Consider the following 21,950-nt stretch of genomic DNA (forward strand, 5'->3'; position numbering starts at 1 on the left):
AATTCCTCGGATGTGGGTAAACAGAAAAATCCCCCTTAAGCTTTAGCAGTCTGGCTAATCTGGCTAGAATTTTATGAATATTAGAAATCTATCTTATCTCAGTCATTTGTTCTTTTGATTTTTCTCTCCAAAGTAGTTTTTTTTTTTTTTTTTGATGTGGACCATTTTTAAAGTCTTTGTTGAATTTGTTACAATATTGCTTCTATTTTTTATGTTTCGGGTTTTTTTGTTTTGTTTTTTTTGGCCCCCAAGGCATGTGGGATCTTAGCTCCCTGACCAGGGATCAAACCCACACCCCCTGCATTGGAAGGCAGAGTCTTAACCACTGAACTGCTAGGGAAGTCCTCAGAGTAATTAAAAAAAAGAAAAAGAAAGAAAATTGAAGTCTAGTCTGTTCTCCCTGACCTCAGAGGAAATGGAGTTTTTCTGTATCATTCGTTAGGACAGGTAGGGAGACTAAAGTGGAGCTAGACCAGTTTAGCTGGGGTCTTCAAAGATGTGAAAATGAGTAACCAATAAAGTAGAGGACAGAGGAAAAGTGTGTTAAATTCTTCTGTGCAGGAGTGTTTCCTTATAGAGGAGAAATACATTTGGATACAGAAGGAACTGTTAGTCACTAGATTTATTTGTAGATGTTTACGCTCTTGCTGTAACCTCTTCTTTGCAGATTGAAGAATGTGTGGTATGCTCTGACAAGAAAGCAGCTGTTCTTTTTCAGCCGTGCGGACACATGTGTGCTTGTGAGAGTAAGTAGCCCATACAGAACTTCCTCAGAATTATTGCAAAAGTAGAAAGTGAAACAAATTATGTCTTTGAATTACTTTTTTAATAACTCATGAACAGAGGAGTTGGTGGGCCTCTAGAATCCTCTGTCTGTTCTCTGTACAAGAGTGTCACCTCTTTCCCTCCTTAGTCCTAAGTGTTAAGGAAGACTCGATGTGCTGCATTCTCCCAGGTCAGCTTTTTTTTTTTTTTTTTTTTTTGGAGTATAGTTGATTTACAGTGTTGTATTACTTTCTGCTGTACAGCAAAGTGGGTCAGTTACACACATATCCACTCTTTTTTAGATTATTTTCCCATATAGGTTATTACAGAGGATTGAGTAGAGTTCCCTGTGCTATACAGTAGGTCCTTATTAGTTATCTGTTTTATATATAGTAGCGTGTATGTGTCAATCCCAGTCTCCCATTTATCCCTCTCCCCCTTCCTTCCTGGTAACCATAAGATTGTTTTCTACATTTGTAACTCTATTTCTGCTTTGTAAATAAGTTCAGCAATATCAGACGATACTTGTCCTTCTCTGTCTGACTTACTTCACTTAGTATGACGATCTCTAGGTCCATTCATGTTGCTGCAAATGGCATTCTTTCCTTCTTTTTTATGGCTGAGTAATATTCCATGGTATATATGTACCACATCTTCTTTATCCATTCCTCTGTCAGTGGACATTTAGGTTGCTTCCGTGTCCTGGCTATTGTAAATAGTGCTGCAGTGAACATTGGGGTGCATGTATCTTTTCAAATTATGGTTTTCTCCAGGTATATGCCCAGGCATGGGATTGTTGGATCATATGGTAGCTCTATTTTTAGTTTTTTAAGGAACCTCCATATTGTCCTCCATAGGGGCTCTACCAATTTATATTCCCACCAACAGTGTAGCAGGGTCCAGCTTAGCTTTTTATTTCATTTGTTGTATGAGCACAAAATGACCACTTCTCACACACAGAAGAAATTTATTTCCGAAAATGAGTGTTGATACATTTAGTCTAGCCTTTTTTCACATATGAAATTAACACATCTTCATCTTCACCTTTATGGTGCCTCTCCTGTATACTTTCCCCCCTGCTGAACCACCCTCAGCAACCATTTGGGGCAATAATTTCTGGCCTTCTTAACCTTCCTTAACCTCTATGTCAAGAGAGCTTATAGAAATCTTCTTTGTGAGGATGATATTAAAGTTTAAGAGGAGTTTTAAACTTCGCTTTTACATATCTCCCTTATTCTTTTCAAGTTAATATACTTAGTATTAATATCCTCCTCCTCTTTTTGCTTTTTACTTGTCAGTGAAGAATTTTAAATAAGTTTAACAATTTATACTTCACTTAAAAGGACCCAAAGTAAAGCATGGTGTTTCAGTCAGTTAGGTGTTGGTTTTTCATATAACATTTGACTAAAGTAACAAACTGTGTAATAGATTAATCTCATTGGCACAGATTTGCTTTAAGCGTTGGTGTTTTGTTTTTTTCATTTTGATAGGCAGCTCGTCAACTAAGAAAGGATCAAGGTTTTCTACTGTAACATTCTGCTCCAAGTAATTGTTTCTGTTTACCAAAGACTGGTATAATGGCTATTATCAGCTGTCAGAGGGCATGAAGAAAGAGAATTCTGTCTTAAGTAAAAAAGAACTCAGGTTATGTAAATTTTCATAGCCCAGGAGTTAGCAAACATTTTCTGTAAAGGGTCAAATAAAACATATTTTTGGCTTTGTGGGCCACATGATTTCTGTAGTAACACCTCAGCTCTTTCCAATTGCTTACCTCTGCCATTGTAGTGCAAAACCAACCATAGACAATATGTAAACAAATGGGCGGGACTTGTTTTCCATTAAAACTTTATAAAAACAAGTGACTGGGGCTTCCCTGGTGGCGCAGTGGTTGAGAATCTGCCTGCCAATGCAGGGGACACGGGTTCGAGCCCTGGTCTGGGACGATCCCACATGCCGCGGAGCAACTAGGCCCGTGAGCCACAATTACTGAGCCTGCGTGTCTGGAGCCTGTGCTCCGCAACAAGAGAGGCCGCGATAGTGAGAGGCCCGCGCACCGCGATGAAGAGCGGCGCCCGCTTGCCACAACTAGAGAAAGCCCTCGCACAGAAATGGAGACCCAACACAGCCATAAATTAAAAAAAAAAAAAGAAAAGACTTTCTCCCTATTAAAAACAAAAAACAAAAAAAAAAAAAGTGACTGGTTGGGTTTGGCTTGCAGGCTGTGGTTTGCTGACCCTGTCAGAGACCAAAGTGACTTGAAAGCTGGTTTTAGTTAGTAGTTGGTAATACAGATTCTAGAGCCTTAAAGTAATATTTTCCCCCAGGAGTTTACCAACGTTTTTACATTATTTTTGCTTTAGAATGTAACAAGAGCAACAGCTAACTTTTATTGAGCTCTTAATTTGTACCAGGCATTTTAATCTCTTTTTGAGTGTTTCCTCTTTTATCTTTACAAGAAACCTAAGAAGTAGAGTTTTCTCCATTTTACAGGCCATTGGTAAACATTTATTTGCTAGGGAAGATGAAATCGAGGTGGAAAATGTCCCTTTCTCGAGTATACAGTACAGCAGGTGGTCCAGGCCCCACATCACAATAATCGAAGGAGAAATTACATCCCTTTTGGAGGGATGGAAGAAAGATTTTATATAAACAATATAACAACCTAACTTAATAGCTACAAGAATTTAAAATAATTGTGGTTACATATTATATACTCAGGCAATTAAATTAATTCTTTAAATTCAAGAAAAAAACCCTGCCCTCAGATTGAAGACAAACCCAAAACCAGGTATCTACTAACATTAGCTCCTACCTAGTGCATCTTGCCTAGGCCAGCATCAGACCCATCTCTGTTTAGGCCTCGGCACAGGGTCGGCCTTGACAGAGAATTGTTATTCTGCGTCCACCAGCATAAGCAGTGTTGGGAGTATGTGACCCCCTTGTCCACATTGGTGGTTTTGTGCTTTGCTAAGGTTTATTGTCTTGTCACAAGACAACCTGCCACGGTTTTTGCTTTTTTTCCTGTTTTTGAAATGACAAAGACACTTGGTATATAGGCTAAGATATGGAGTATACTTTCCATAATAAATGCTAATGGGAAAGAATGAGTTGAAACACTGTGTTATTTTATAATTAATTAATAACTTTAGGTGTAGTATTAATAATCCATAACATAGAATTGTGCCTGGGTATTTCTTCTTGGAATGGCGAAGCATTCTACCGATATATAGGTATTAGAAAGATAGTCCATTATGATAAATTTTTGATATTTTCCTGACTGCTACATTAAAAAAGTCGTCACTAAGCCATTTCCTTGTTAGATTACATCAGTTTGATAGAAGGGAGAGAATTGTTCAACATATTTTAGGAATTTAAGAGATAAGCGATTTACAAAAGAAAGTATTTTTTTTTAAAGTATCATGTGAGCAGCCTTGTAATTCTTGTGGTAGTAGTTAAATTTATGAAGGGTATCTCCCTCCTTTATTCTCAAGCCTTAAGATCTTGAAATATTTACATTACATATTTTAAAAAATCTCAGAACCACCTCCTCCTCACAGTTTATTCCAACGTATTAGAAAATGTCATTAGTTTCGTGATGATGGGCTCTGTATTCTAGAGGCTACCAATGAAAAATATACATTCTTAGGTTGATAACATTTTAAGAAGGTAGAATTGTGTATTGATATAACTTAGTGTTTATCTCAGTGTTAAATTTAAGTTATGACAAATGAGCAGAGGAAGGCCACCCTGTTGATGTTCTCTTCTGTGAGAAGTGTCCTATTGCTGTTTCCAGACTGTGCTAATCTGATGAAAAAGTGTGTGCAGTGTCGGGCAGTAGTTGAACGAAGAGTGCCCTTCATCATGTGTTGTGGAGGGAAAAGTTCAGAGGATGCCACTGATGATATCTGTAAGTGGATTTTCTTAACTTTGCTTTCTTATTGGGACTTTCATAGACGTGTCTTCTCATAGTACACTGTCTCCTTGTAAAACAGAAGGTATGTGACTTGAATCTACAAGGAACAGGTAGGGTTTTGCTCTTGTTACATTATTAGAAACCTGAAATTGTATTTTTCTAACTTGTAATATGATTATGGATCTTTAGACATTAGTCTTTTAAGAAACCTCCATGTGTGTTATAAAGAGCATTGTAGTATTCTTGCTTAAAGAAGATTTGCTGGCTATTTTTAAGATGAAATTTATTGTGTCTTAGGGTGGGAGGACATCATATTATAAATTATTTTCTCAATTTACACAAGTATTAACCTCATTATTTTATGAAATAGGTTTACCTCGTGTGTTTAAGTATTTTATGGAATAGTAATTCTTTGTGACAGAGTAACTGTAGATAAACTGAAGTGTAACCCAGTGAACAAGTGGAAAGATGAAAAGTAAATTATTTACCTTCAACCTTTTCAGCACAGTTGACCCTTGAACATCGCAGGTTTGAACTGCCAGGGTCCATTTAAACTTGGATTTTTTTTTTTTTTGGCCACGCTGCACAGCTTGCTGGGTCTCAGTTCCCCAACCAGGGATTGAACCTGGGCCATGTCAGTGAAAGCCCGGAATCCTAACCAGTGGGCCACCAGGGAACTCCCAAAACTTGGATATTTTTTAGTAGTAAATACTACAGGACTACACGGTCTGTGTGTGGTTGGTTGAATCTGGGAATGTAGAGAAACCGTGGATGTGGAGGGCAGACTATGTTATTTGTTGATTAACCCCTGCATTGTTCAAGGGTCATCTGTAGTACAGCTGTATAAAAATATTTTTCATCTCTGCACTAGACATAAGCTGGGTGGTCTCTTTGATATCTTTGTTCTGTGTACAGATGAGGAAGAACATTAGCGTAGCTACTTATGCCCAGAGCTTTTTTTCTTTATCACTGATAGGGCAGGATAAAAATCCTGAGGACAGATTAACTAGAGTAAAAGACCAAGAATCTAGAGAGTAGGAAAAGGGAAATAAAAAATTTCCTTCCATTTAGTAGAGCATGACCTTTCTTTCATGGAGTTCCTCATCTCAGATCAATAACAGAACAAGGAGAGCCTTGGAAAGCCCAGAAGTCTGTGTGTGGACTATTGTCTAGCTGAGTTAAATATAATTAGAAATTAATGTGGAAACCTATTTTTTCCCCAGAGATTATAAATGAAGGAGTATAACATGAATGTCACTGCTGTTTCTGTTGTCCATGTGGGAAAATAAATTTTTTAAGAGGATTCTAATAATAGTCTTGTGTTTTTAATAAATAAAACTAATGATTTTAGAAATAAAGAATCATTCTTGCTTCAAAACAGTAACATTAAGATTCTTTATCTGTACTATATAGCAAGTGGGAACATTCCGGTGTTACAAAAGGATAAGGATAACACCAATGTCAATGCGGACGTGCAGAAGCTGCAGCAGCAGTTACAGGACATTAAAGAGCAGGTAACGGTGACGTCTTCATGGTGAACAGTGACTCGAAGAACAGCATTTCATCTCCTTCTGTAAAATTACTAGTGTTTTCTGTAGTCAGCGTGGTTCATATTAGTGTATCACTTGTATTGTGTGAATATTTGCAATCAGCAAAGTCTGATTAGAAGATTTCATCAAGTACTTTACAAAATAGGAAACGCACCAGTGACCAACATGAAAGAATGCTACACCACACTGAGGTGTCTTTTCCTACCTATCAGATTGAGGGGAAAAAATGTTAGAAACTGTCAATATCAAGTGTTTAGGCAAAATACTTAGCAGCCGTAACTCATACAGTGCTGGTGGGAATATAAATTAGTAAAAACACCTTGGGAAAGTTTGTCATTGTCTCGTAAAACTAAATAGGATATTGTTTGGGGATGCAAACTTGGAAGGAAAAAATCACACAGATGGTGATTAAAATCAAGGGTAGTGGTTTTTTTTGGCTGAGATGGCTGGGAGGGGGCACGAGGGAAGTTTCTAGAGTATTGATAGTGCCATTTCATGATCTAAGTTGATTACTTGCATTTGATCAGTTTGTGAACGTTTATTAAACTGTACATTTATGATTTGTGCACATTTCTGTATAGATGTGATACTTCAGTAAAAAGGAGAAAAGGATGCACACACACACACACACACACACACACACCCACCCACACCCACCTATAAAGAAAAGCAAGGGAAAGGTAAATAAATGCAAAATTCAGAATAGTGGTTATCAGTGAGGGGTGGAGGAGGATATATATTCATGTGTTAAGCTGGGTGGTGGTTATATTGTTCTTTATATCTTATACATACCAACAGAAGTACTCTTTCATATCTGCTTAATATTTAATAAAAGCAACAGTAAAATAAAGTTACCTAAAATTTTTAGGTATCTGGTAAAAAAGTCTTTTTTTTCCCCCTTAGCTTACCATTTGACCCACCAATTAAATCTGAATCTGAAGATTGAATCAAATTAAAGGATTGAGTAGCAAAGGGTGCTCTTTCTCTAGTTTGGCAGTCACATCAGTGTTGTCATGCACTTGTTAGGAGTCTCACTCTTGTCTTTTCTATCTGAAGTTTTTTCATTCTTAAATAATCTTCATGGCCATATTTCATCACTAAAGTATTTAAACAGTTAAAACTCATTTTCTGTGGAATGTTGGAATTTCTTTCAGGGACCCCTTCAAGGTTACCAAGAGAAAGCATCTGAATAAGTCTCTTTTTAAATTTTAAATCTCCAATCTTTCTATTACCCCAATGTCTCTTTAAAAGACAAAGATTAATTTTATGTGCTATTAAGCATATATTAATCCAAAGTAGCTTAACCCAGACTGCACAGATGCGTTTACTTCTGGAAGTTATTAATTAACTACATAGACCTCTGGAAAGTTTAATGAAAAAGAAACTAATTTAATTTTAAAAAGCTGCTTTGGCTTTTTAAAATAAAAAGTTACGGTTTTTCTACAGCTTTGCTTCTCAAAACTTCAAGGATAAATGTGAAAATTTACTTTGGAAGAATGGAGCTAGCAAGTTAGACTGTGGTTCTTTTTTTCTGTTGTTTTCTTCACAATGATTTCTGGTATTGCCAGAGTTGGTTACCACATTTTCATATAGGCTTTAGGCCTGGTTTATTAATCTAGACATTTTTATTTAATTATTTCATTTCTGTGTTATTTGGGAAAGGTCTAATTCAGAATGAAGTATTATGATATATTAAGGTAAAATGTTTTTATAAATATAAAATGTAAAATGTGCTTTGTGAGTAAATATGTGATTTTCTAGAAAACTTCACACACGTATTCTCCTTAATTCTTCTAAGTTGATGAAGTTACATTTAACAATATGTAACTAAGGTTAATTGTTTTTAACTAAGGGGGTCTACGTTGAAAATATTGCAGTGCAGCATCATTATTAAAAGCAAGAGCTCTGGGGCCACGTGGACCTGAGTTCACATTATAGCTTGCCCTGGGAAGTCTTTAACCCCACTAAGCCTCAGTTTCCTCTTTTTTGAAGTGGGAGTGATGTAGGCCTTGAGACTGGATCATATCCAGCATGGTGCTTGGTATGTGTGTGTTCTCAGCAACATCTCTTCACTGCTCCCCCCTCCCCCCAATACATTGTGTTATTTTCATGCAAGAACAGCATAGTACCTAGAGTTGGAGAATCTGAGTCAGACTGAATGGGGCTATTTTCATCCTTTTCCTCTTAGATTTTGGCATTTGAATTTTTAATTTTATATACTATTTGTTTTATGTAATATTTATTTTAGATAGTACCATTTATACTGACCTGATAGTACAACCAATATTTCTGTTTTATAAGGATGATATTTTAACTGTTTAAAAATTTTAAAGCAACAAAAGATTATTTGACTAAAACAATAAAAGAAAATTAATGATGTTACAGAGTTGTTATATTACACTTTTAAAATAGAAAATGTCTCAGCATTTATTACTTTATTTGTTATCTCACATTCCAGACAATGTGCCCTGTGTGTTTGGATCGTCTGAAGAATATGATTTTCCTTTGTGGCCATGGAACGTGCCAGCTCTGTGGAGACCGAATGAGTGAATGTCCTATTTGTCGAAAGGCTATTGAACGAAGGATTCTTTTGTATTAACTTAAAAACTCAGTGTGTTTTGTTAGCTAAAGTATTTGGTCATGAGATCTTAGTGAGCTAGTTGGAGGTTCTAATGAATTAATTTTTAATATCATAGTTTCTTTACTAGAGTGTAATTAGACTGTAAATGTACCAGAACAACAACAACAAAAACTCTACAAAACAGTGTTTGAAGCTGTGTTTTTTGTGTTTTTTGTTTTTTCCTTTCAATCTGAAACATCAAATCCATGTAATTCATAGGTGATTTACCTTTGACTTCTAAGGGGGAAAATCCTTTAAGGATCTCCTTTTATTTTTGTTTTTATTGCATTTTCTCTTATAACTTATAAATTTGTTAGACCTCAAAAGATATACTTCCTTATGATCAGCTATCTTTCAATTTATCATGATTTTACACAGGGAGCTGATACAGGTACTCAGAAAAGTCATGCATCAAATGAAAGGGGGAAGTCAAACCATTATGTCATGTATGTTAAACAATAAAATTATAGTACAAGTTCTGCATGGTTAAGGGAATACTGAAGAGAAGATTCTCTTTTTAAGATAACAAAGTTATCAAGTGATTGTTTCTAAATTCTTAGAGTAAATGGAAATATAGAATGAGAGAATATTAAGTTTGCATTTAACTTATTTTCTGGATTCAAAGGAAAATTGTTTAACTTGAATCAAATTGCCAGTTTCAAAATGACTGATAGACATGAAAAGGAAAAATAAGCAATCATAGTGGGGAACTGAAGGGGGTGGGGGGAGTCATCCAATAAAAGAGCACCTATTAACTGACTGTTAACGGTTGCCTTTCTTATATTAATTGGTACACTGTTTTGTTCAGCCAGCTTTTAAACTGTCTGTGGAAAGTGTGCCTCAGTTTCCACAGTGGTTACTTATCCAGGCTTGATCTGACCAGTGAAATGATATTGCCCTGTTTGGGTCTCTGAGGTTCAGTTTAGCTTCTCTAATGTGCTCAGTAGCAGTGATCCGAGAAGGGTAATGCACTGTCCAGAGGCAGCGGTCCTTTCTCCTCCGTGTCTGTTAATTCTGCCAATGTTACTGATTCTACCTTCATCATAGGCCTCGCTTCCACTCTCTCTCAGACAGTAGAGCTTACTATAAAGAACAGGGTCTCTCTTCATACCTAACAATGGGGATGTTATTTCAACTGCCAGCAATATCCAAGACCTAGTAAATAACCAGTTGATAGATACTTACTTTAGAAAGAATGACTAGGACATTTACAGAAATATGTCTGATTACCTGTGGTTTTGTTTTGTTTACTCTAGAACATCTAATTATTTTTTCTCCTTGGAATGAGTAGTCTTTCAGCGTCTAAAATGAATATACACATAAATAAGTGTTTTGGGGTTCATTACTGCTAGATTATAAATAAATATATATTTATAATTATATAAATAATCAGCTGTTTACAATAGTATCTACTATATACTGTGTATAAGTTAACTCCTAAGGATAGTTAAATTTTTTGTAAGTTTTTTCCCCTTTGAATCTTGTTCTTATTTCAGTTTTTCTGCTGCAACAGCTAAATTTGAAAGTACAAAGTCTCTAGCCCTCACAGCATTGTATTTCTGGCTAATTAATGGCTGCCGCCTCTGCAAGTCCTGGCGAGAACAATGGTGCGCTTTGCTGCCTGGCTTTATAGTCTCGGTAATTCCGTATCTGTGTTGAGCTGAGTGGCTTATTTAGAACAGTAAAATTTTTATAAATTTTAAATTTGAAAATTTATATTGACTCTACTCAGTTATCTAATAACGAGCCACTGAGGCTGTTGATTAAGCCATATTTTGAAGTTATAAAAAGATAGAATATCTGTCTGAGGATGTTCACATAAAGAGACAAACAGACTGTTTTCTTTCAGATCTGAAAACAGTGTAAGTCAGGGTTTTCCTTCTCTTCCATGCCAGAGGCTGCCCATCTCTTTTCCACTAGATCAACTTGTAAGGAGGGAACATTTAGCTGACTCATGCATAGCTTGCCCAACCAGAGAATTGTATGGTCAGGAGCTTTACTTCACTTAAATTCTTGTTGTTTGTCTTCTGAGCTGCAGTGCTTAAACTTATATCCCTAAAAGGCAGTTTCATCTTCCAGACTAGTTTATTTCCTCCATACTAAAAATATAATAACTTATAAACTATTACAAAAGTCATAAAGTCACTATAACTATAGTGCTTCTGTGTTTGTACCACATTGAAATTTGTCTAGTGAAAAGAAAATGTTTCTCTATTCATGTTTTTAAGCACCTAAAAAATTATTTTAAACTTATTTTCAGTTTGTGAGAGAGAATAAGATTAAGAACTTAATTGTTTAATGACTTTGCTCTAACTCTGTGAAACTGCTACCTCTTATTATATGTCTCAGCAGTACTTTCCCAATTAGGATATTTCCTTGTCATTATCATCTCTTTACCTTGTGCCTCAAAAGAGCTTTTGCTTTTCCTAGATTCGTTTAAAAAAAAACAAAACTGACATGCATTCATTCAAAAACATATTTATTGAGCTTCAGGGGCAAGATACACAACAGTGAAAAAATTGTCAGCTTCTAAGCACATACAGAATTTATCATGCAGCCATTGTATATTTGAAGTATTCCCTTCAAAAGGAAGAGACCTAAAGACACTGATAACATTGCTTCCTAATGTTTTGGAAGAGTTGTCATTAAGTAGTATTTGGATTCCCTCTCTGTACCCCCTCACTCCTACCACATTTTTTTCTTTTATTCTCCTAACATTGTCAGCTCTGTTACCCAAAACATAGATACAACTTACCAGATGGTGCTATTCTAATAGTTTTTCTTCACATAATTTAACATTCTTACTGTTTATACTATATACATATTTAATTTTGTTGGGAGCAAGAAAGGTTTTCAAGAGAAGATCATTTTGTATTAGTATAGGAATATTATATTGCACAAGTGTTTTAGTTTAGCTGGCCAAATTATGCTTGGTTATTTGTAATTTTAAACATTGCAGATTGACCATCTAGCTACTGAGGCATAAAATTAATTGATAATGTTGAAAATAACTTTCGTAAATTTATATATTTGATGGCTTTAGCCTGTAAGAGCGTTTTAGCATATTGCAATGCATGCTGCTGAAGATTTATCCAATTCAAATTTCAGAGCTTGCTAGGCCATTTTTACATGGTAGAAACAGACTGTCTAGTTATGTGTTGCCCAATTGCTGTTCTTTGTTTATTATGAGTTTTGGACCCTTTTGGCCTAAGAAATATTTAACCTTACGAACTAGGACAATTGGTGATGGTGTTGGATAGGGAGGATGGCAGGGGTTGCAGTAAGTAAGAAAGAAAAGTCAGTTTCTGAGTTTAGAGAAAAATGGGGATCATGTAGATTTTATCAAAGCAGTAAGTGTAGAGAGTATATTCAATTGAATAAAGGGTCTTTCAGGCAGTTTTTAGTGTAGTTTAATTGATGATTGCTTTGGAAATTATAGACTTTAGAACAGCTTGCTTTAAAAAAAAAAAATCCTAAAGGAAAAGCACTTATCCACTTACCCTCTCAGAGTATCTAAAATATTTATAGGAATAATTTGTGTAAAAATTGAATTTCAGAATAGAATTTTTTGCATTTTTAAAATTGTGGTTAAAAACACAAACCATAAAATTTACTATCCTAACAAGTTTTAAGCACACAGTTGAGTAGTGTTAAGTATATTTATGTTGTTGTGAAACAGATCTCCACAACTTTCTCATTTTGCAGAATTGGAACTCTGTACCCATTAAGCAACAACCCCCCTCTCCCTCCTCCAGTGGAATAGAATTTTGATTAAGTATAAATCAAGAAACACCTGAATTATCTTAAGAGTTTGTTTGTGTTTGCAGGATCTAAAGTGATGGTAAATACCAAATCTGAGGGAGACAGAATTTCTCCCCTCCCTCCCAATTATCATCAGTTGTAATTGAGTAGTTTTTAAATATCTTTTAATTAGAAGGGTTTCTTATTTCATTTTGAGCCAGAGGGGAGAAACACATTAAACATAAGAATTAGGTTAGCTTTGAATTTGTACTAAATTGGGAAGGTAATAGATTTTCACAAATTTTGTGTGCCTCTTTGTTGAAAATGTCAGTTTTCTTTAAGTCTACTTGTAACTGTTTCAAAATGTATTTTTCTCTCAAAAAGGCAACCTAATTTTATTTGCTTGAATATTATGATAGGAATGCTTACTGATATTACTTGATAATCATGTATAGCCTTGGAACTTTAACATATATATAAAACTATAACAGTATTAATTACAGTTGTACTTCTTCAAAACATTAAATTTGAAGAAAAACTATTTAATGCTGTCTCATGTATACATTGCTTTGCTGCAGTGAGGGGGAAAATTTTTTAGATTGAGCCTCAATTTGCTGATAAATGGTTTGTAGTGGGTGAAACTAGAGTATAAAAATATGAACTAGTTAGTAGAACTGGTGAATTAAAATTGTAAATTGCTACCTTGGCATTTTCTACCTCTTTGTCTGTCAGAGTATTAGTTTTCCAGCATTTATTCATATTTGTGATTAAGGAGGAGATGGAAACCTGAGGTTAAAATTGAGATTTGTATTTTGTTGAGGAAGCAGTAGGTACAAGAAAGGTGACTTGCCACATCAATTTGGTGCCTAAATCCGTAACTACAAGTTACAATTGACACAAAATGTGTAAGAAAGATAATATTGCTGAGTATTTTACTTTTCTTGTGCAGTCTATCTGATTTTGTTTCATAAACATTACTTCTTTCCTCCAAAAAGCAAAATGGTCTTGTAATTTTCTATACAATAAACAAATGTGCCATTGTGTCTGAAATCTGTAATTTCAGGAAGCTATTGAAAGTTCTGACTCAGGGCTTTTTAACAATTTAAGCAATTGTTAGTTATATTTTGGAAAATCCATCTACATAATTCTTCAGTGCCTTGAAAGAATTATTAACTTGGCAACACTACTAAAACTTTATAGAAGGTGGTCTTTCGTGTGCGTTTATCATCATACACACGTTCATAAGTTGTACTTCTTAGCTTGTGTAATAGCGATCCTGCTTGTGTGCTGGGTTTGGGTAATTCTTTAAAGGAAGTTTTCTTAGATTTGCACTTGATCATTTGGTTTTTTTTAACTGGATTATTTATGGCCATGACACTGTTAACAGGAAAGTACTTCTATGTTAAGTCATTATGCAAAGTCACGTATAAGTAGCACCTGGGAAGGGGAGCTAGAGTTCATACAGTTTGCTATTTTAGTATAAAAGGAGAATCTGTTTGGAAAACAGATTGTCTTCCCCTCAGATGAAAAGAAGGCCTTTTGTTCAAGTGATTTGGTTTAAAAAAAATTTTTTTTTAAAGAAAATCGTGAATTGCATGACACTCTTAACGCTGGTCTTACTTAGACTGAGTCCACAAAACTGGTTTTCTGTTCAATATGCTTGTGTCATTCTAAATATATTTAGCGATAGAAGGCGGTTTAATCGACTCAGCAGTGTTTTGTATTTTTTCCAGTGTTTTTTAGCTTTCACTTGATTAAAGTCTTGTTTGTGAATATAGTTTTTGTATGGCAAATGATTCTCATTTATTAGCTTTTGCTTAAAAATGCTTAGCAAGAGCTAAGCTTTTAAAAATGAATGCAAACATTTACCATTAATAAAGCCTCTATGATATAATATCATTATATAATGCTTTTCTCTGATCTTTTGAAACTATTCTTTATAGATGTATACATGAATTTTGATTGTTATGGCATTTGAAAACAAATCGCAGTACATCAAATCTTTTATTATTGGGAAGGAGATTATCGTGTCTTTGAGAAACAAGGAAATACATCTCCAACTCTATACAAGACATAGGTGCCCACATCTAGAAGGCTCTCATTGCAATTGTTTACATTTAAGGTACCTCTCTATCTATAGGGCCAAAGAAGGTTTTCCTATTTTAACACCTCACATTCTTTCAGGATTAAGAGATATTGTGAAAGTAATCTGAATAGGGTACACTTGATAGAAAATAAATTGACTAGTCATGAAGGCTCAACTTCTATAAAAAGTTTATTATGCTTCACAACTCAGATGTAGATTTCATTTTCAAGAGGTACACATTTTAAAACAATGAGTTACTTGGCTTTTTTAGCATTTTGTGACTAAATCAGTAATTGAAGGGTTTGGAGGTTATTTTCTTTTTCAGGTTAATAGAAACACTTAATTTGTGAAGTTACTGAGAGGTTGTCTGGTTTTAGTTCAAAAGATTAAGTATGTGTAGCCTGGATGTTTTAAGAGGAAAACCATCTGAAACAGTTTTAAAATTGTTTATTTGAAAAAAAGCATGTGTATTCCAACTTTAAAATTGTGAATTTATTTTTGGATAACCTCTAATTAACTGTATTTGGGGGTTTATTTCTGTTGCTGTATAATTAGATATTTCATGGCAATATTTTTTATTAAATCAAAACTGTATAGGTTTTTAAAATAAAGCCATTTTAGAAAATCTGCTTTCTATTTTTTTATCATTGATAGTTATTCATCCTTCACAGAAGTTAAAATTGTTAGTCTTATAGTGTAGCATTTCCCAGACTTACTAATAATAAAAACTTTTAAATGGTGCATTGCAGAGCAGTGATAGGGGTTTATAGGACAGAATGAGTGCACGGATTAAAGTAGAACACCAAAAATGATCTCTCAGATAAATTAGTTGCTAAAGAATGATCATTTGGCTAATAGTTTTTCTCTTTATAACAAAACTAATTGATAAATTTATTTTTATTTTAAGGACAAAATGATGATAAACATGATACGAAAAGACAAGGCCTGGAACAGTGACCGTCAATCCCTGAGTTGATGACGCATCACTGCGACCGCTGGGCATTGCTGCCTTTGCACTGATGCTCTAATCAGATGTCATACGTTCATGCTTAAAATACCCCTTCATACCAGGTCCTCGCATTCTTAGATATGGCAACTTTCTGAAAGGCAGATTTTCAATCAATATATAAATATTATTTCTCATATATTTAAGACTATTGATGTCACTTCCTTTCTCTTTTCTTTACTTCCTCAGAACACCAATTTATATCTTGAGTGGAACATTGACATACAGTTTGGGAAAAGCTTTTATAGGTGAAGTTAACCCCGATTTAATACAAAAATAGAGAAACAATCTAATCAGAATGCCTTTGGCTACTGACCATGGCCAACCTATACTGAAGAAAGACTGAAGTTCACAAAGATTATATGCCCTTAATATGTATGCAATAGTACAGGAGTATTGTGTTAGTTTCCTATTGCTGCTGTGTCAATTACCGTGAAGGTGGTGGCTTAACACAGTAAGGACTTTGGAGGTCAGAAGTCTGACGCGAGTCTCCCTGGGCTAAAATCAAGTTGCTGTCAGGGCTTTCTGGATTCTCTTGGGGAACATCCATTTCCTTGCTCTTTCTGGTTTCTGGAGGTGGCCCATTTTCCTTGGTCCCCTTTCGTCTTCAATGCCAGCAATGGCCAGTTGAGTCTCACATTGCCTCACCCTGACAATGCCTCTTCTGCCTCTTGAAATTTTCCACTTTTTAGGATCCTTGTTACAGCATTGGGTCCATCTGGATAATCTAGTATAATCTCTATTTTAATTTTAGTTGATGAGCAACCTTAACCCACCTGCAACCTTGATTTCATTTTACCATGTAACATAACATCTTCATAGGTTCCAAGGTCATCTTTTGGGGGATGGGATATTATTCTGCCCACCAAGGTATAGATGGGAATTTGGGCCTGTATTTACTACATGTGGAGAAAAATGTTCTCAACAGTAGATTTAGAGAACTGATAAGATCTCATTGAAAGGTTAACTTAAATCCGCCACGATTAACAGAATTGGTATACAGGCAGTTCCCGTATGAATATGGGATGAATCTCAAATAATTTGCTCAAAATTCTGAATGTTTTCTAGAGGAAAGCGTTAATGATAACCCTAGTTTATGAATATGCTGATATGTTACATGCTGCTCCTTATTCATCTTTGTATTCTGTATCAATGATCTCATTACTGTGGCTCAGTTACTATCTATATGTTTGGAAGATTCCTGATTCTATATCCTAAAATTCTTATTTTCAGCTTAACTTGGGGCATATTTTAATAGATATCCAGGCACCTCAAACCTAATATGTCCCAACCTTAAATTGACTATGTGCAATACACTTGTGTTAATTAATAGTATTATCTTTATTATCCAGTTTCTTAGACTAAAAACTTCAGTCATATTTGACTACTTTTATCACATCTAATTATTTGTTGGATCCACTGCTTTTGTCAAGGACTCATCAACTCTTCGTGGATAATTTCAGAAGCGTTCTACCTGGTCTCACTATGACAGCCCCTTCCCACTTCAATCTTGCCTACATATTACCTCAATAGTTACTTTCCTTTAACAAACAAGTTTGGACTTGCGGTTTCCAGTCTGGCATGTAAGGAGCTCTCAAGTTGACACCCCTGTCTTCACAACAAGAAAAAAAAACTGAAATGAACAGAAAATTAACCTCTTCTTTGATCCACCAGAGAATTGAGGTCACAGGACAAGCCCCTGCTTCAAAAATGGTAGACAGGCAGCTGATGCAGAGAATCACAGCTTCCTGAAGCAGATGGCCAGGTGCCAAAACCACTGCTGGACTCGGTGTCAGGATAGGAAACCCTAAACTCTAATTGTTGAATTGCTGGAGGCTCAGTGTGGACAAACTTAAGAATTAAAATTCCAGGATGGTCCCCATACTTTTGTGAATTTTACCGCCAGGAGGCCTATCAGATTTTCACAATGAGGATCAGAGAAAAAGCCTCTTGTGCTTCTGGTAGGGGGAGGGAGGAAGTAACCATACATCCAGAACATTCTGTTAGCCTTAACAAGGCCTGCCCTTAAGTGAAACTATTTGCCAGAGCCTAACTGACAAAATACCCAACTCCAGTCCACTCTAGGCTTCTGCTTGGGGGAAGGCAGATAACCAACTCCAGCCCACTGTAACCTTCCTGGCTCACCTAAAGGGAAAAAAAAAAAAAAAATACTGAGAAGCACTTGTGGAGATGACAGCTCAGGGGCAGAGGCTCACTGAGAGATTGAGACCTAATCATAGGACTGTCAAATGCATTCTACCCCCCATGCATCAAGAGGGCTCCTGTATAATAACAGGACTACAACTGAAAGAACAGCCCATTTCAGACCTTATTTAATAAGTCTCTAGGGAAACCCAAAGACAATAATGGAGACAAAAGCAAGGACACCAGAAATTTTAGCCTCTGGTACAGCCACAGCAAACAGTAAACACAACCTAACTCCTAGACAAGGGCTCTAATGGAAAAAGTAAATAGCATCCAAAAAGATAAGTAAGCAGGGAGATGCAAACTCTAAAGGATCAAAAGTAAATGCTTAAAAAAATTAATAAAAATAAATGCTAGAGATAAAAACAAAACAAAAACACCAACAATGACAAAAAAAAAAAAAAACCACTGTGACAGAAATGAAGAATGCCTTTAATGGGCTTATCAGTAGCTTGGACATGGCTGAGGAAAGAATAATGAACTTAAAGAGAGGTCAATAGAAACTTCCAAAACTGAAATGCAGAGAGCAAAAGAGAATGAAAAAATGGAACAGACTATCCAAGAACTGTGGGAAAATTTCAAAAGGTATAACATGTTTAATGAGAATTCCAGGAGAAGAGAGAAAGGAACAGAAGAAATATTTGAAGCAATGATGACTGAGAATTCCCCCAAATTAATGATGGTCACCAAATCACAGATGCAGGAAACTCACCAAGTGGGATAAATACCAGAAATAGACATACAGCCATATAATATCCAAACTGCAGGAAATCAAAGATGGAGAGAAAATCTTGAAAGCAGCCTGGAGTAGGAAGGGGAAACCTTACCTATAAAGGAGCGAATATATTACATTAGACTTCTCTTTAGACACCACTCAAGTGGAACAGAATATTTAAAGTGTTGAAAGAAAAAAACCCATCAACCCAGAATTCTGTATCCAGTGAAATTATCATTCAAAGTGAAGGAGAAACAGACTTTTTCAGAGAAATAAAAATGGAGGAAATTTGTTGCCAGTAGATTGGCCTTGCGAGAAGTGTTAAAGGAAGATTTTCAGAGAGAAGGAATAAGTGAAACAAATACAAAAGAAGAGAAATCATACACAGTATTCTCACAGACCACCATAGAATTAAGAAATCAATGATAGCTGGAAAATCCCACAGTTCTTGGAGATTAAACAACACACTTCCAAATAACATGGCTTAAAGAAGTCTCAAGAGAAATTGAAAGATATTTTGAACCAAATGAAAATAAAAACACAACTTATCAAAATTTGTGGGATGCAGTGAAAGCAGCTCTCTCAGGGAAATTTTTTATAGCATTGAATGTATACATTAGAAAAGAAGATCTAAAATGATTAAGCTTCCATCTTAGGAAACTAGAAAAAGAAGAAAAAATTAAATCCAAATTAACCAGGAGAAAATGAACAAAATTAATTAGAGCAGAAATCAGTGATACTGAAAACAGAAAATCAATACAGAAAATCAAGGAAACCAAAGCTGCTTCTTTGAAAAGATCAATAAAATTGATAAAACTCTAGCCAGGTTATCTAAGACAAAGAGAAGACACAAATGACTGATATCAGAAATGAAATAGCTGCCATCATTAAAGATCCCATGGACATTAAAAGGATAATTAACAACACTATGCCCACAAACTTGATAACTTAGATGAAATGGACCGATTCCTTGAAAAGCAGTCTACCAAAACTCACAGTCTACCAAAACTACAAAACAAGGAGAAATAGATAGTATGAATAGTTTCATATAAATTAAAGAAATCAAATCAATAACTAATAACCTTTCAAAACAGAAAGTAGTAGGCCCAGATGGATTCATTGGTGAATTAAAATGTTCAAGGGAGAAATTATACCAATTCTCTACAATCTGTTTCAGAAGATAGAAGCAGCCCACGTTACTCTAATACAAAAACCAGAAAAAGGCATTACAAGAAAGAAAAACCATAAGCTAATATCTCTCGTGAACATAGATGTAAAAATCTTCAACAGAACATTAGCAAGTAGGACCCAACAATGTATAAAAACTATACACCATGACCAAGTAGGATTCATTCCAGTTATGCAAGCCTGATACAACATTTGAGAAGTAATTAACATAATCCATCACATCAATATTGCTAAAGAAGAAAAAATCATATGACCATATCAATAGATTGATAAAAAGCATGTGACAAAATCCCAATTTATGATTAAAAAAGACATTCATGATGAGGGAATTCCCTGGCATTGGTTAGGACTCAGTGCTTTCATGCTTTAACAGCTGTGGCCCAGGTTTGATCCCTGGTCGGGGAACTAAGATCCCACAAGCTGTGCGGGGGACCAAAAAAAAAAAAAAAACCAACCATCTAATTCAAATTCAGGACCACTGGCTGTTTATTTAGCCTTATCGATTTTATATCTACATCTTGCTTCAACCATTTAATAAGTGTATTTGCTTTATTGCACAATCACAGTGTTATCACCAACAATATGACTTCTGAAAACAGCTAAAAAAATTTTTGCAGTTCTTTTTTAACGTTAAAGTACGTTTTCAACGTTTTTAAACGTTGAAGACCTTGTAGTAGCTTTCTCTGTGTAGTTATGAAACCAACTGGGTACACAAGTTTACTTTCACTTTTGGGTATTAGGAATTGCCTTATTCATTAACTTATTTAATTTCATTTTAAATTATGTAAAATATGTACATTTTTCCAAAGTCAGTTCCACAAAGCAAGATATATTCAAAGAAATCTAGCTTCCATCCCTGTCCCATCCTCCATTCCCCTATAAATAATATTATGGTTTATTTATCCTCCACTGTTTTTATTTTAATACTAGAAAATACACACACGTATATATTGGTACCCCCTTCGTTTTTAAAACACAAATATGCATACTATGAGTGTGGTCTCTACCTAACCTCTCACATTTTAATAACAATGACTTTTAATACCTTACTATATAGAATAACTTTTCATTTTATTAATTTTTATTTTATCTTTTTAAATAAATTTATTTGTTTATTTTTGCTGCATTGGGTCTTCATTGCTGCACGCGGGCTTTCTCTAGTTGCGACGAGCGGGGGCTACTCTTCATTGCGGTGCACGGGCTTCTCTTGTTGCGGAGCATGGGCTCTAGGGCGCGCGGGCTTCAGTAGTTGTGGCTCGCAGGATCTAGAGCGCAGGCTCAGTAGCTGTGGCCCAAGGGCTTAGCTGCTCTGCGGCATGTGGGATATCTCCTGACCAGGGCTCGAACCCGTGTCCCCTGCATCAGGAGGCGGATTCTTAACCACTGCGCCACCAGGGAAGTCCCTAGAATAACTTTTTAAAAAGTTGTTCTGTAGAGGGAGACAAAGAAAGGAAAAGCAGGAGAAGTTATCATTCCAGAGCTGAGGGACCTTGGGAGAGTGGCCTAGAAAGTCATCTTCTGGGCTGACCTGGCTTGGTGAGTGGGAGGTCAGGGTGGCCTGGAAAGTTGTGGGCGTCATTCCAGGGCTCTGGCCAAGTTATTCTAAGCCAGGCAGGTTGGTTTCCTCTAACCCAGTCTCTCCAGTTTAATCCAGTGTCTGTTATCCTCCGGTCCTCTCTCCCCTGCTCTGGGAAGAAAGGGAAAGAGTGAGGAGACATTGTTCAGCCCTTCGTACCTTCTGTGGGGGAAGAGCACACCTGCTTAGGTCCTGCACCCCCTCCTCCCCATCTCATTACCTCCTGGGAACGCTGAGGGCTTCTTAGTACAAAACATAAGGAACCTCAAACTGCAGGTTGGGAAAATAAGAATTGTCTCCTTCCGGTCTCAGCAAAGAGTATTTACTTCTGAGTGGGACCTTAGGCATTTCCTATGGGAAGATAAACAAAGACACACACCAGAGCCCAGAACGGTCCTGCTGGCCCCGCTGGGGAGGGGGGGTGGTTTCTCTGTGTCCCTTCCTCTGGAATTCTGCTCGCACAAGGGAAACCAAGCTTCCTGGACAAGAAATGTTTTCTGTGTGCATTGTCAGAGGCTCTGGCAGACCTGGTCCCAAATGAGGAAATTGATCATTGAGGAGAAACTTCTAGATTTTTTCTCTTTT

At 35.9% G+C, this 21,950-nt stretch overlaps 1 protein-coding gene across 2 annotated transcripts in view; it reads left to right on the top strand.

Annotated features, from left to right (window-relative positions):
• MIB1 (MIB E3 ubiquitin protein ligase 1) overlaps positions 1-14,485 on the top strand; it is a 117,023-nt gene extending 102,538 nt beyond the window's left edge. For both annotated transcript variants that reach the window (XM_068562325.1, XM_068562324.1), the window contains exons 18-21: positions 668-746; positions 4,559-4,672; positions 6,092-6,192; positions 8,687-14,485. In XM_068562325.1, coding sequence (XP_068418426.1) covers positions 668-746; positions 4,559-4,672; positions 6,092-6,192; positions 8,687-8,827 — 435 coding nt within the window. In that variant the 3' untranslated portion in view covers positions 8,828-14,485. The remainder of the gene's footprint in view (positions 1-667; positions 747-4,558; positions 4,673-6,091; positions 6,193-8,686) is intronic.
• The last annotated feature ends 7,465 nt before the right edge of the window (positions 14,486-21,950 follow it).

This window comes from Eschrichtius robustus, chromosome 14 (genome assembly GCF_028021215.1).
Source record: "Eschrichtius robustus isolate mEscRob2 chromosome 14, mEscRob2.pri, whole genome shotgun sequence".
NCBI classification, from domain to species: Eukaryota; Metazoa; Chordata; class Mammalia; order Artiodactyla; family Eschrichtiidae; genus Eschrichtius; species Eschrichtius robustus.